Source organism: Pinus tabuliformis, chromosome 7 (genome assembly GCF_031772625.1).
Source record: "Pinus tabuliformis cultivar Carrire ecotype Pingquan chromosome 7, CPIR1, whole genome shotgun sequence".
Taxonomy (NCBI): domain Eukaryota; kingdom Viridiplantae; phylum Streptophyta; class Pinopsida; order Pinales; family Pinaceae; genus Pinus; species Pinus tabuliformis.
The window spans coordinates 368,509,052-368,522,177 of record NC_142293.1 but is presented as its reverse complement, the minus strand read 5'-3'; the positions used below and the strand labels follow the sequence as shown (position 1 = coordinate 368,522,177).

General features: G+C 34.3%; 1 protein-coding gene across 1 annotated transcript; it reads left to right on the top strand.

Annotated features, from left to right (window-relative positions):
• Positions 1–1,203: 1,203 nt before the first annotated feature.
• LOC149247500 (uncharacterized) lies at positions 1,204–2,383 on the top strand. Its single transcript, XM_089458246.1, has 3 exons — positions 1,204–1,712; positions 1,806–1,898; positions 2,071–2,383. Exons 1-3 carry the CDS (start codon positions 1,584–1,586, stop codon positions 2,266–2,268), a joined length of 420 nt encoding a protein of 139 aa, XP_089314372.1. The 5' UTR covers positions 1,204–1,583; the 3' UTR covers positions 2,269–2,383.
• Positions 2,384–13,126: the final 10,743 nt, after the last annotated feature.

The following is a 13,126-nucleotide window of genomic DNA, read 5'->3' as shown; positions in this document are numbered from 1 at the left end:
GTGACTTGAGGAGTCATAATACCACAGATCACTAAACACGAACAGCTAAGGTAGCCCAAGGACAATAGCCATCTTTACACATTAATTAACAGGTCTTACATTAATTATCCTAGGGGGTTTTAATACTTCCAAATGCTTAAAAAACAGTTAGCAGAGCATTCACATTACACATTCCAGCAATCTTTTCTATAAACCAACCAAATGCAGTCAGGAGAGCCCTCCTTTTAAACTATACAACCTTATTGTTAGTATGATCAACCTTATTTTAATATATAGTGTGACAAACCATATGTGACAGGCAGGTGGAAAAATTTTCTCGCAATTGACTAAGCGACGTCCTGCGAACCAGACTTGAGACAGAAACCCTCGTCAGAAGTATATGCTTGGCTCTTTTCCAAACAAATGAAGAGTCAATCAGGTTTTGTGTAATCACTTCTGGTATCGTATTGGGTTATTGTTAGAAGCGATAATTGGATTCGGATTCTCATCGAGTGAGTTGTTCTGCTTTCTCAATTTGAGAGGGTTTGTTTGGAGGGAAAAACGAAAGAGGACATACAAGAATAGGGAGGGGAAAGATGCAAAGGAAGAGGATTGAGAACATTGTCAGCAGGCAGGCTACATTTTCGAAACATAGGTGGATTGCTGAAGAAAGCTTACGAGCTCTCGGTGCTCTGCACTGCAGAAGTTGAACTTGTGATTTTCTCCCCAGCAGGAAAGCTCTATGAACTGTTTTTTAGTGCAAATCCTACTATTTTGATTCTAATAATCATGGCTATGCAAACCTTATGAGATTCTTACTAATAACCCCGGTGGTGCAAGCCCTAGTAAGCTCGATGTTGAAAAACTTAGTGTAAAACCTCCAAATCGCTGGTTTTGTTGTAGTGCTTATTGGAGAGTATATAAAAAATTTCACACCTTTTTATGAGATATGGGAGGAAAACATGTTAAAGATTTTTAATAAATATAAAATTTCCAAAATGATGCTAGTTACGTGTGATTCTTTTTTCATTGTTTGTGATTATGAAAAATGAAACTCAATGTTTTTTCATTAGTGCACACATATTTCATTCCAGAGCCGATAACAATAAAAGTGAAGAATTTATGGTCCAACGTTATAATTAAGGGAGATGTTTAAGGATGACGTTTGAATTTTTTTTTTCATTTTAAGACATTTGGAGCAAATATTAGGAAGGACTTTGAGAAAGGATTTTCCTTGATTTTCGAAAATGGAGTTGTTCCTTTCCAGCCATATGCCCCAAGTGACCATCAAAGGGAGAGCTCATATGTTTTTTGGATGTTTTCTTTATAGCCATTTTTTTACACATATCCATAGAGTCCCCATGCCATTGATGTGAATTACTTGTTCGGTTTTTTTTAACCAAACAAGAAAAATTTAAAAAATGCCTCAAGATAAAAGACTGAAACAAAGACCTATTGACATACCTTTTAAAGTATGGAAAGAACTTGTAAAATCATATGAGAAGTTGGATGCACAAAGAAAAGCCGACAATGAGAGCATTCAGGTATTGAATTTTTCATTAAACATTATTTAGAATGTATTAATACTTATAAGTATCTTAGACATGTATTTGTGTGAAAATAAATTGAATTGGTTTATGTTTAAGGACAAGGCATCCAAGGCGAGGTTAACCAAGACAAAAGTCACTCATCGTAGTGGCCAGAAAGGTTTAAAAGCACCGATAACAACCTTTGTAAGTATATTAAACATGTGATATTTTTTTAATAAATTTTGTACTAGAAGAAAATCATTGTTATCTAATTTCTCCCTATTTACTTATTGATAGGAACTAAAATATGGAAGACCTCCAAATCATTTGGAAAAGGAGGTGCTGCAGCAAAAGAGATGGGTTGAATTTGTTGTTTGGATGGACTCTATGGTATGTAATCTTAGTTGGATTTCCAATATACTTTTAAACCATATTTTCATTTTATTTTTTATTACTATTAGATATTATATCTTACCTCATTTTATGGTTAACATTGTATAACAAAAACATGCGTTGTGTTATGTAATTAATACTAACATGTAATATTGATTTTTTTTGTCAGAATGCTATAGGTAATGATTGCCAAGACAATGATCCAAATTATGTTCAACATATATCAGGAGATGATGAGGATGAGGATGGGGATGATGGTGGTGAAGGAGGAGATGATGATGATAGTTGCGGTGTTGGTGATGATGTGGATCAGAGTAATGAGGATGGTCAAGATGATCATGAGGATGATCTTGGTGGTGGTAGCTAGGCATGCACATGCATTGTTTTTTATGAAGAAATTATTGTGTAGAATGACATTGCTATGTTTAGATGGGTGTTGTGAATTTACCCTATATCAATGAGACATTTTGATTTTGTAATCATACGATGAGTTTGATTTATGTATGTTGTTAATTTATCGTAAAATAACGATATTCATGAAATATTTTGATTTGTTAATCATATTTGAATTTTACTTGTTTTGATTAAAAATAATACTGATTTTATTAGTATTATGTTGCTATTTTATACATGTTTTGAAAATTGTTAATGACACATTGTTATTTTTTTGGATGGATGTTGTCAATTTCTCTTAAATTTCTTTACAAATGATTTTGAATTGTGATATCTGCTTTAATGATATTTAGAAACTATCATATATTTCACTATGAATCTATAAAGGGGGTCATATATGTAAAGAAAAATATACTCTATATAAGAAGTCAAATGCGGATGTAACCATGGATGCAAAATTGAAAGTAAAATTGGATGTTAAACTAGGAATTAATACAAAATGCAAACAATTGACATACAAAGTGTTTTAAATTAGAAGTGAAAAATTGTGCAATAGTTGACACAAAGAAGGGAACAAAACATGGCATACAAAAGGATATCAAATTGGGCAAAAACAAGGACACATAAATGGGCACCAAATTAGATGCAAAAAAAGACAACAACTAGATGTAAAATAAGATGCAAAGTTGAGCGTTAAAAAGAAGCAAAAAACGTTACAAATTAATATGCCAAATGATGATGCAAATAATGGTGTAAATTTGGGATGCAAACTTGGGTGCAAAAAAGGAAAAAAAAAGATGTAAGAAAAGACATAAAACAAGATGCAAAATGGGGCTGAAAAAGGTGAAACCAAGGATGTCATATTGGATGTAAAAAATGATTCCTAATCACATGCAAATTTAGGCTCGAACTTAGACACAAAATTATATGCAAATGTAGACACAAAATGAGGCAAAAAAAGATGCAAATTTGGATGGTGAAAATGATGTAAAACTAGACACCAAAAAAATGCAAAATTGGATGAAAAAGTCGGTGTAAATAATGGTGCAACATTCGACACAAGTAGACACAAAAAAATGGTGCAAAAAGGGGCATAAAATAGCTTAAAATTGGATGCAAAACTTGGTGCAAAAACAAATACAAAAGTAGACGTAAAAAATGGCTCTAAATTGAATGTACCATTAGACACAAAATAAGATGCAAAGGTGGACACAACACATGACTCAACATAAGATGCAAATATAAATGCAAATTTGGATGCTCAAAATGATGTAACATTAGATGCAAGAGATGGTGTTAAAAATGATGCAAAATTGGATGAAACAAATGACGCAAAATATGGTGCAAAATGAGATGGGAAAAATGGAGACAAATCAAACGTAAATGTGGATGTAAAAAATGGTCCAAAAAAAGATGCAAAAATGGGAACAAAAATGGATGCAAAATTTGGTGCTAAATCAAATTCAACACATGGTGCAAAGATAGGCACCAAAGCTGGTGCAAAAATAGAAGCAAAAACTAGTGTAAGACTAGATACAAAACCTGGCGTAAGACTAGATGCAAAAACTGACACAAAATAGATGCATAAAAAGACGTTAAATTGGATTCAAAATATAGTGTAAACTTGATGCAAATGATGGTGCAAAAATGGAAGCAAAGAATGACACCAAATAGGAAGCAAAAGAGAATGAAAAATAGATGCAAAAAATGACACAAAACTAGAAGCAAAACCTGTCATAAAATAAGATGCAAATCTTGGTTCAAAATTTGACGCAAAAAATGATGCATAGTTTGGTGTAAAAAATGATGCAAAATCTAGCGTGAAAAAGGATGCAAAATCAGGTGCAAAAAAGGATGCTTTAAAAATTGTACAATAGAGCCAGATTTAGCGCCAGGTTGCTCATCACAATTACAAAAAAAATGCACTAAAATCTGGCGCAAATCGTTGGTTTTGTTGTAGTGATAGGACAATATGAAACTACGCCTACAAATACAACTCGACATTGATTGAAAAGATTTAACCCATAGAGATAAGAGACCTCTAACCTCTTTTAAAAAAGAAAAATTCCATACTAAAGCCAACGTAATCAAACAAGAGCAAAGCACACCTCCACAAGAATATAACATCACCATCCAAAACTCTCCAGAAACTAATTGGATAAAAAAACGATAATCCAAAACAAGAACCAATGTCATTGAATCAAGCAAAACACATCTCTAGGAGGATATAACATTACATTCCAGGTACAAAACCTAGAGGGCAACAAGAACAGTGGTCTCATAATGGATAAAACAATTAGGAAGTTGTCGTTATATGCATATACCAATCACCGAGCATGTCCCGACCTTCTAAATTCAGAACCGATAGACAACAAAAGGAATAGAGATCCATCCATAAAATCACGGAGTCACCCATAACACACTGATCCATATATAATACTATCTCATCCATTGTTGTGTCAACAATGCATAAAAAAGAGCCATCCATATAAGCAGAGAGACACCAAGAATAGAGTGACACCAAGAACAAATATTCATACATATAACACATAACCATCCATAAAAACACAGTGTTATACTAATACCAACTAATCTATAGTCGAATAAAAAGAATCAAATAGGAGAGACTCTCCACCTTACAAACTAGCATGCCAAACAAAAGAAGTTCATTAACAAATTACACCTATTCCAAAACATAATGAGGAACCGAGCCAAGAAGCCATAACTTACTAGTCTCATTGGAGACCAACCAAAATTGACTGCAAAAAAACATTATAGCTCACCATGTCTAGTCATGGTCTGAAGAGGATATTATAGCCAGTGCCTGACCACTAAATCCCAAAGGATTCATGAGGTCACCAGAGGCTGAGTCACTCACAAGAAATCCCTCTACATTGGCCCAACTAGAATACAAATTGTCCAAACAAAAACTTTGATTTTGGAGAATGTGTTTAATGTCCTCCAATGAAGAGAAAAAATTGTAATTTTCCACATGTTTGGCTTTGAAGACCAGGTGCAACAGGGTTGATATTTTTTTGATGTAAAGTGTGAGAATTCATAAAATTGAGCTTCTGACTCCTTGATTTTCTAGGATAAAAAAATCATTTCCTCTTTTCATCTTCACCAATCAATTCAGAAGCTAAATGATATGGGTGATATCCTCCATCTTTACTTTCCAATACTTGAATTTCTTTCATTGCCTTTATAGGAGTTGTATTAAAGAGAGTAGTCACTAACTCATAAGAAAAAGGACTAACCCTCTTCTACCCCAAAGTAGAATTATCTCCTCCACCTCGCATGCTACTCATTCTCTACCTAGGAGGCATGAATACTTCAAAGAGAAATCACTTGGGATAAATGCTGAAATACATGTGTGCTAATTTGAAAATAAGAAGAAGGACTAGACATGAAATCTTGAACACTATAGATAAAATTCACAATGCCATGACCTAATTTCCAAAATAATGGCTCAAAATCCAAAGTTATCAAAATCCCCATAGCCTAAAACCATGTCCCACAAAACTCTACATAAACCTAGAAGAAGGAAATACTTACCTATGCATTGAATCAACACATAATTGTAAATACAAGGCATTGTTAACATAGTGCCATTAGCTAGAGAAAGACCAAGAAAAATTTGACAAAAACTAAATAGGAAATACTTTCTCCTACTTTGGACAAAAAACACTTTATAATTCAAGATTTGATAATAACTAGGACTAAAAGACACTAAACAACCAGTAAACGCCCATAGGCACTAGAGAATTAACCCTGAAAAAACAAGCAAATATAAATGATGAGTTTCCCAACTAAACCAATGAATCGAGACAAGAAATTGAAATACTATATAAGAAACAAGAAATATATTTATCACCAACACAATGATAAGTTTAATACCACACTCTTGAAAGAAGATACCAACACCAATATGATTGTTCAACAACATAACTTAAAACTAGGAAAAACTACATACCATCAACTGGACGGGTAGGGCCTGCCATCACCTCCACTCACACTTTCCTCTACATGCACAAAAGCCAATAGAGAAAAAACCATTTAAATTAGAAAAGTCCTACTGTAACGTTGAGTGCAACAACAAGTTGGCACATGCGACAACTTGTGCTTCTTAAATGAACTAGTACACTTGGGAAGAGGAGGGCACAACCTCCAACAAGTCCATCACATCATTAGTAACACCCCCATTGGGTACTTCCCTATCCTTCTCTAACAAGCATTGAAGAGACTCTATTCCTTCCTCCTCAGAAAAGAGAGACAAACTTGCATTCAACTCAATATCTAGAGATTGACATCCCAAATTCTCCATGAAATCAACAACCATGTTGCCCGATGTTATGGAGTGAAGGAATATTACATACTATAGATAGCTAAGTAACCCATGAATTCTTTCAAATAAACACTCCAACCTCCAAATTTTCACAATTTTCCCTGGGGGCTGACCATTTATAAGTTGTTAGACACACTAAATATCAATATGAGAATCCTTGTCAACCTGTAATATGTGATTACCCTCACAAATGATGATTTGAAGACCCTTTTTGAGCACCATAAAATCTTCCATGTTATTACTAGTCAATCCCTAGCTCTATGCGAACACTCTCAAAGGTGAAGAATTACAATCCATGAATACACCTCCAAAGCTAGTAATATTAGGGTTGTGCTTTGATGCCCCATCAAAATTAATCTTGATGAAACCTCTTGGAGGAGGAGAGAATGAGAGTTGTGATTTTGTATTTGGATACATGAAAAATTTCTCTTGGGAGAAGCTCATCTTTTGTTTCAACTCCATCTTCATCAGAATCTCCACCTCAAGATTATCTACCTTCCAATTGTCCACTGTCCAGAACACTGTTAAAAGTGTTTCTCTAATCTTCTATGTGACCACCTCTTTAATTACAACTATAATCCTTTTTTCCTTAAATATCATGCCATTTCTCTCCTTCCAAAAATTCCATAGAATAAAACCTCCTGCTAGGATCAAATCCCTATTAACTATGGGATTTAAAAACAAAGAAGAGTTCCACTGAGCTAAAAATGAGACTAAATCCACATTATTCCGACTTTCTTTTCCAAAAATAAATAAAAGAGGAGACCATACATCCTCAGAAATGACCAAGAGTTAATTAAATGCTCCATTATCTCTTTTGGCTTATTACAAAGAAATGGAACGGAAGGGCCTTCAATATCTTTCTTCTCGATCTAATTGCAGTTGAATACTTTGCACGTCCCTAACAACCTTAAAAAAAGTGATAACATGGACTAATATATCCTAGACCTGATATTTCACAATATTATTTCTTTCTCTAGGTGTGAATGAGTTGCAAGAAGGGGATATGCCTATTTTAGAGTAAACATTCCAAGAGGATTCAAGCCCCATCACAATTTATCTTTGTGTTGCAACATTCTTATCTTTATTTTCATTATTTCCTATTTTAGACTTTCCCATGGCAACTCCTGGGACGCTGAAGGCCAATCATCTTTGAATTTCCACCATCACTATGGCATTGAATCCTTCCCAAGCTTCCAATAATCCTTAATTGTTGTAGCTATCAAACCAGATGTAAAGATATTTAGAGTTCTAAGGTATTCCCTTTAGGAAAAACACAAGAGTTGATGCAAATCACCATCTTAAAACATTGTGAATTCTCCCTTTTCTACCTCCCAAAAGACATATTTTTTTACAACATCATGATTATCATGATCCCACATCCATAGAATCAAACTTTTAATATTCAAGTTATATCTAAGCCTCTCCTCCTAAAACATGATAGGGGAATATTTCATCATCCATATTTTCTTCCCTAATTCATCTCCCCTACCACCCATATCAACCATAAATTATCCCCTAAGGTGCCACTTAAAGTTTATGGATTATGCAGGCCCAACCCCCTAGCCAGTTTTGTCAAGCATAAGGTCTCCCACGCCACCAGTGACCACCTCTTCACTTTGTTTGACCCCCACCATAAAATATCCACCTAGAGATAATAACCTTCCAAATAGCATAGTATTTGATATAGAGTATTGGCCTGAAGCACTAACTTAGCGAGCATTAATCTCCTTTCCAAATTTGAAGCTTGAAAATTCCAATTATTAATTCTATTGGTGAGCTTCTTGAGAAGGTCTCTCCATCAATAATTTTTTTTTGGTTTTGGAACCAAGGGCACTCCAAAGAACTTCGAAGGGAGGAAATCAATTTGAAACTCCAATACTTGATCCAAATGACACTAAACTGATGCTTTATAGTTGAAACAGAAAATACCTTTTTTATCATTATTAATGAGCATACTTGAAGCTTCCATAAAAGTTGACAGTAGAGAATGAACTTATTTCACTTCTCTAATACTTGGATGTCCAAATAAGAAAACATCATAAAAAAATTGTTGTTGAGTCACTCAGAGGTATTCACCAAATAAACACAACACTCTGATGGACCCTCTAGAACAAGAATCCTTGAATAATCATCCCAACCACTCCATTACCAAAATAAATAAGAAAGGGGATAATGGGTCACCCTGTCTGAGCCCACGAGACAAATTGAAAGTTCCAGAAGGGGATCCATTAAGAAAAATACAAAAGAAAGTTGTGGAGATAGATGATCTTACCCATGAAATTCATTTCCAAGAAAATTCAAATGCATCAAGGAATTGTAATAAATAGTCCCAACTAATCCCATCGTAGGCCTTGGATATAACAAGATTCACCATCATACCTGGCTTCTTTTGACTTCTTAGAAAGTGGATAATCTCATGGGTTGTGATAATGCCATTAGATATCCAACGACCCTCCAGAAAGCTTGTCTGTTCAAGTGAAATAATAACCTTCAATAATGGTTTTAGCCGATTAACAATAATTGTAGCAATTACCTTGTAAATTACATTGCATAATGAAATGGGTCTAAATGCACCAGGTCTTTGGATTTTCTGACTTAGGGATTATTCAATCCTCCCAACATCAACTGAATATTTGTAGATTCCTCCATGACTTCATCAATCTCAATGCTTAGAAAACTCCAACATGCCTTGAAGAAATTTGTGGTGTAAATGTTTGGTCCAAGTGCTTTGTTTCAAGCCATGGCCATTATCACTCCCTCCACTTCTTGGAATGAGATCACCCACATCAAAGTGTCATGTTTATCTTCATTTCCAAGCCTTGGAATACAAGTCGTAGCCCTGATAATAGTTGGTTTCCTATTTAGAGAGGGTTCAGAAACTACATCCTTGTTATAACCAATCAATTCCTCTTCAATTTCATTATGTTGAAGTTTCCTAGAGCCATATCTATCTGTGAGTGAAAAAAATTGATTAAAGTGTCTATGTTGAACCATGGATTTTTTAAAAAACTTAGAGTTCTTCTCACCCTCTTTCAACCATTAAACTCTCCATTTTTTCTACCAGAATGTCTCTTCCTGATTTATTCTTTGTTCTAAATTGTTTAACATGACATATTTGTTCAAGACTTGTCAACAATGTGACCTTCTAAGATCATTTTTTGTTGAATCTCTTACATCTACAATTCCAATAGTTGTTTCTACTTCAAAATATTTCTTATTCCAAAGCTTGATCTTAGCACGGGGGCTTCACTCAATGAACCTTTGACATATCACGTGCATTCATGGAATACTAAACAATACCCCTAATTGGACTACATATTGGAAAATACCTCTAAAAATCACATTATTTAACCCCCTACCAATATGAACCCAATACACCTCCCAATTTAAAGAACCCCTACTTTCATTAGATATTGTAGGTATTCATTTTTTCATTAACATTTTTTTATACCCCTTTATATTTTTCATTAACTTTGAGCTCCATTTTTTATACTTTCTAATATAAAAAACCTTTACCCCATATATATCCCCCAATATATTAAGTCAATTTTTCCTTATTATATATCCCCCAATATAAGCCCACGTGGTATGGTATTGCTCCACCAGTGAAGCCCCTGTGGATCTTAGTTTTCAATTATTTTAATTTTCACTCACAGGTATGCATCTTTATCCTTCCTTTCACTTTAATTTCAGCCCACTATTTTCTAGAATTATCCACAAAGTTTGGGGCTTGGAGACACAAACTTTCCCAGTGGAAGGGTCTATTTCAAGGGGGTCCTTTCAGGTCAATCTTTAGTCACACAGGCTACTGGTCCAAGCTAAGGCATGGAAACATGGTTGGTTCTATAAAAATATCCTTATCCATAATTTCTTTGAAAACCAAAAATCGATCAAGCTGGCTCACCACCTAATGTCTCCCCCCGTATATTGTTTTAGGTAAAAATATCATTAAGATTTTGAATGTCCACCAGATTTAACCTCTCGATAAATGCCATAAATGAGGAATATTTCGAGTCTAATATTTGAACCACACCCTTTTTCTCATCCAAGTGTTTAATAAGGTTGAAATCCGCCATAAAAATCCAAAGAGAATCTTGAATAAGGATTCTATGAGCCTTAAGGTTTTCCAAGATTGTCAACTTTTCCCCCACCACATGGAGACCATAAACCACTCTAAAACTCATTTTTTCCTTTGAGCCAAGATAACAAAACCTTCCTGTCAAAAGTAGAGAGCTATCCATCCAGCCTTGGAAAATTACCTCTTATGCATTCCACAAAATCGTCGAAGGCCAATCATTTTTATTGAGACAATTTTTGGGAAGTTGAAAAGAACTCTAAGATTTTTGTTGCTTGCCGAAAGTTGATTAGTTGTTCATTGACACTATGAAGGACTTCACATGTCGTTTTCCTGCCTTTAATTTGAGCTTTCTTAACTAGAAAAAATTTACCTTTATGCTTTGAAACTAGGAAGGATTGAGCATCACTACTCCCCACCATGTGTAGACCCCTTTTATTCTTCTAGCATAAAAAATATTACACGCAATGCTCCCATTTATCCTTTCACAAGTTTGACGGATCTTGCATTTCCTAGCGATTAATAAGGTTAACCAAATTTCGCTCCTCATCTTCCAAAGTATCCATGCTTTCTTTCATTAATGTAAGAACTTCACCTATCCCCAAAAGACCTAAGAAATCCTCGGTCTATGTCTCTTCATCTCGAAATTTCTTATTTTGAGTGTGTTTATGGCAAAGGATCTTCAACATTATCTCAATCATCATAATATCATCAAAAAGAGATAATCCATCCTCCATACATTCAAGAACTACAAATGTATTCTTGTCCTTTGCTTTCTTCTGAGTTTGAGCAAAATGTTTCCCTCTAGTGATCAGACACCTCAATGTGACTTTGGTGAAGCTGTCATTTATGGTTTCCAACCCTAACTCTTGTTTTTCTTTCTAATAAAAAAAATCTCTAAGCAAATGACCATGCTTATGATAATGATCACATCGAAGTGGTACATGCTTGTAGTCCAAAGGTTGGAACCAAACCTCCCCTTAATACTCTAAGTCTATTGACTTCGATAAAGGTTGGAAAATATTCATATAAACATAGAGCCTTGCATAAGACATCTTTCAACCCCTTTCAATAAGCTCAAAAATTTTCAAAAAATTGCCAATAGCATTCCCAATACCCTCCAAAATTTATGAAATCCAAATGTCCACAGGAAGGGAATAAAGTCTAACCCAAACTAGTGCTGCCATAAACTCTTCGTTGTGCATATTAAATCATTCTTCCCAATGTCGTATATACAACCAAAAAATATTTAAAAAATAGGTACCTCCCTAAAAAACCCTATTCTTATCCTCCATAAAAAAAGCCTTTGGGCCCTAATTGCAAATCCACATCTCCTTTGGGTGAAATTTATGTTGTATCTACCTTTCTAATTCTCTTTTATTTCGTCATCCTCCTATAAATTTGAAGATGAAAGCATGTCTTTTTATGCTCTTGTGGTGTTCCTCCATATTGTTTGGAAGGATGACAAATTTAGGGTTTTTAGTTGCCTTTGGCAAACATTTTCCTCAAGGACTAGCTTGCCACTATGCCCCCAAAATTGAGATATCTTTAGAACTCCCACTCGATCCCTGTTTGTCCAAACTTCCAAAACTTCACCTCAAATTGCCTGACACCACATTCTTAAAGGAGGGGTGCCCAACCCCTTCCTCTGAGGATTCATTTATTTTTCTCAAGCCCAGAAAGAAATTCAACCTGGCCTAAAAATGCTACCAAAAGTTGAAAGAAAATTTATAAACTCTAAGCCTAACCCCACAAACCTATGCATTCGAGAAATTCTATAGTTACCTAATCGATAATTCTAATGAGAGAACTTCTTATGTTTGTCATTTAAAATTATTATTATATCTATTTTATTAAATTTTTGCTTGAGTAATTTTATGTTGATATAAATTTTATGTCTTATGTTATCTATTCTAACTTTACCATACAACAAAATGAAAATGAAATCGTAAATATACACATTAAAGAACAAACATTAAAAAAAATATATATATATATTCACATCATACTATTATACAAAAAGTATGTATCTTTATGGTTTTTTATAGGGGAAAGCTTCCTCCTTTCAAGGAGAATGCTTCCCCATCAATTTGTATAAGTACCAATTCGAATTTTCCTCTATAGGCGTGTATTTATTAGTCTTCTTGTGGAGAAAACTTATATTTTTGCAGCTCCACTTTTGTTTGTAGCAGAGATGTACTTCGATTAATTCAAATAATGAAGTTTGGTGCCATTGTTAGCTTCTAAAGCTTGGTATCTGTCACATAACTCTAAGTATACTTGGGCTTGGCCATCCTAGGAGTTTCAGATCCCTTTCGTATAGTTTATTTTTCTTCTTTTCACTTCTTGTTCACATGCATCTCTTCTTTTTGTTTTTCCTATTTCTGTATTTAGTATTGATGCTTCTTT

Bases quoted from the DNA above. Each gene is read 5' to 3' on its own strand.
- LOC149247500 (XM_089458246.1), top strand. From the start codon at position 1,584: ATGTATTTGTGTGAAAATAAATTGAATTGGTTTATGTTTAAGGACAAG. The intron at 1,713-1,805 runs GTAAGTATATTA...ACTTATTGATAG, and splicing joins AAGCACCGATAACAACCTTT to GAACTAAAATATGGAAGACC. The intron at 1,899-2,070 runs GTATGTAATCTT...TTTTTTTGTCAG, and splicing joins TTGTTTGGATGGACTCTATG to AATGCTATAGGTAATGATTG.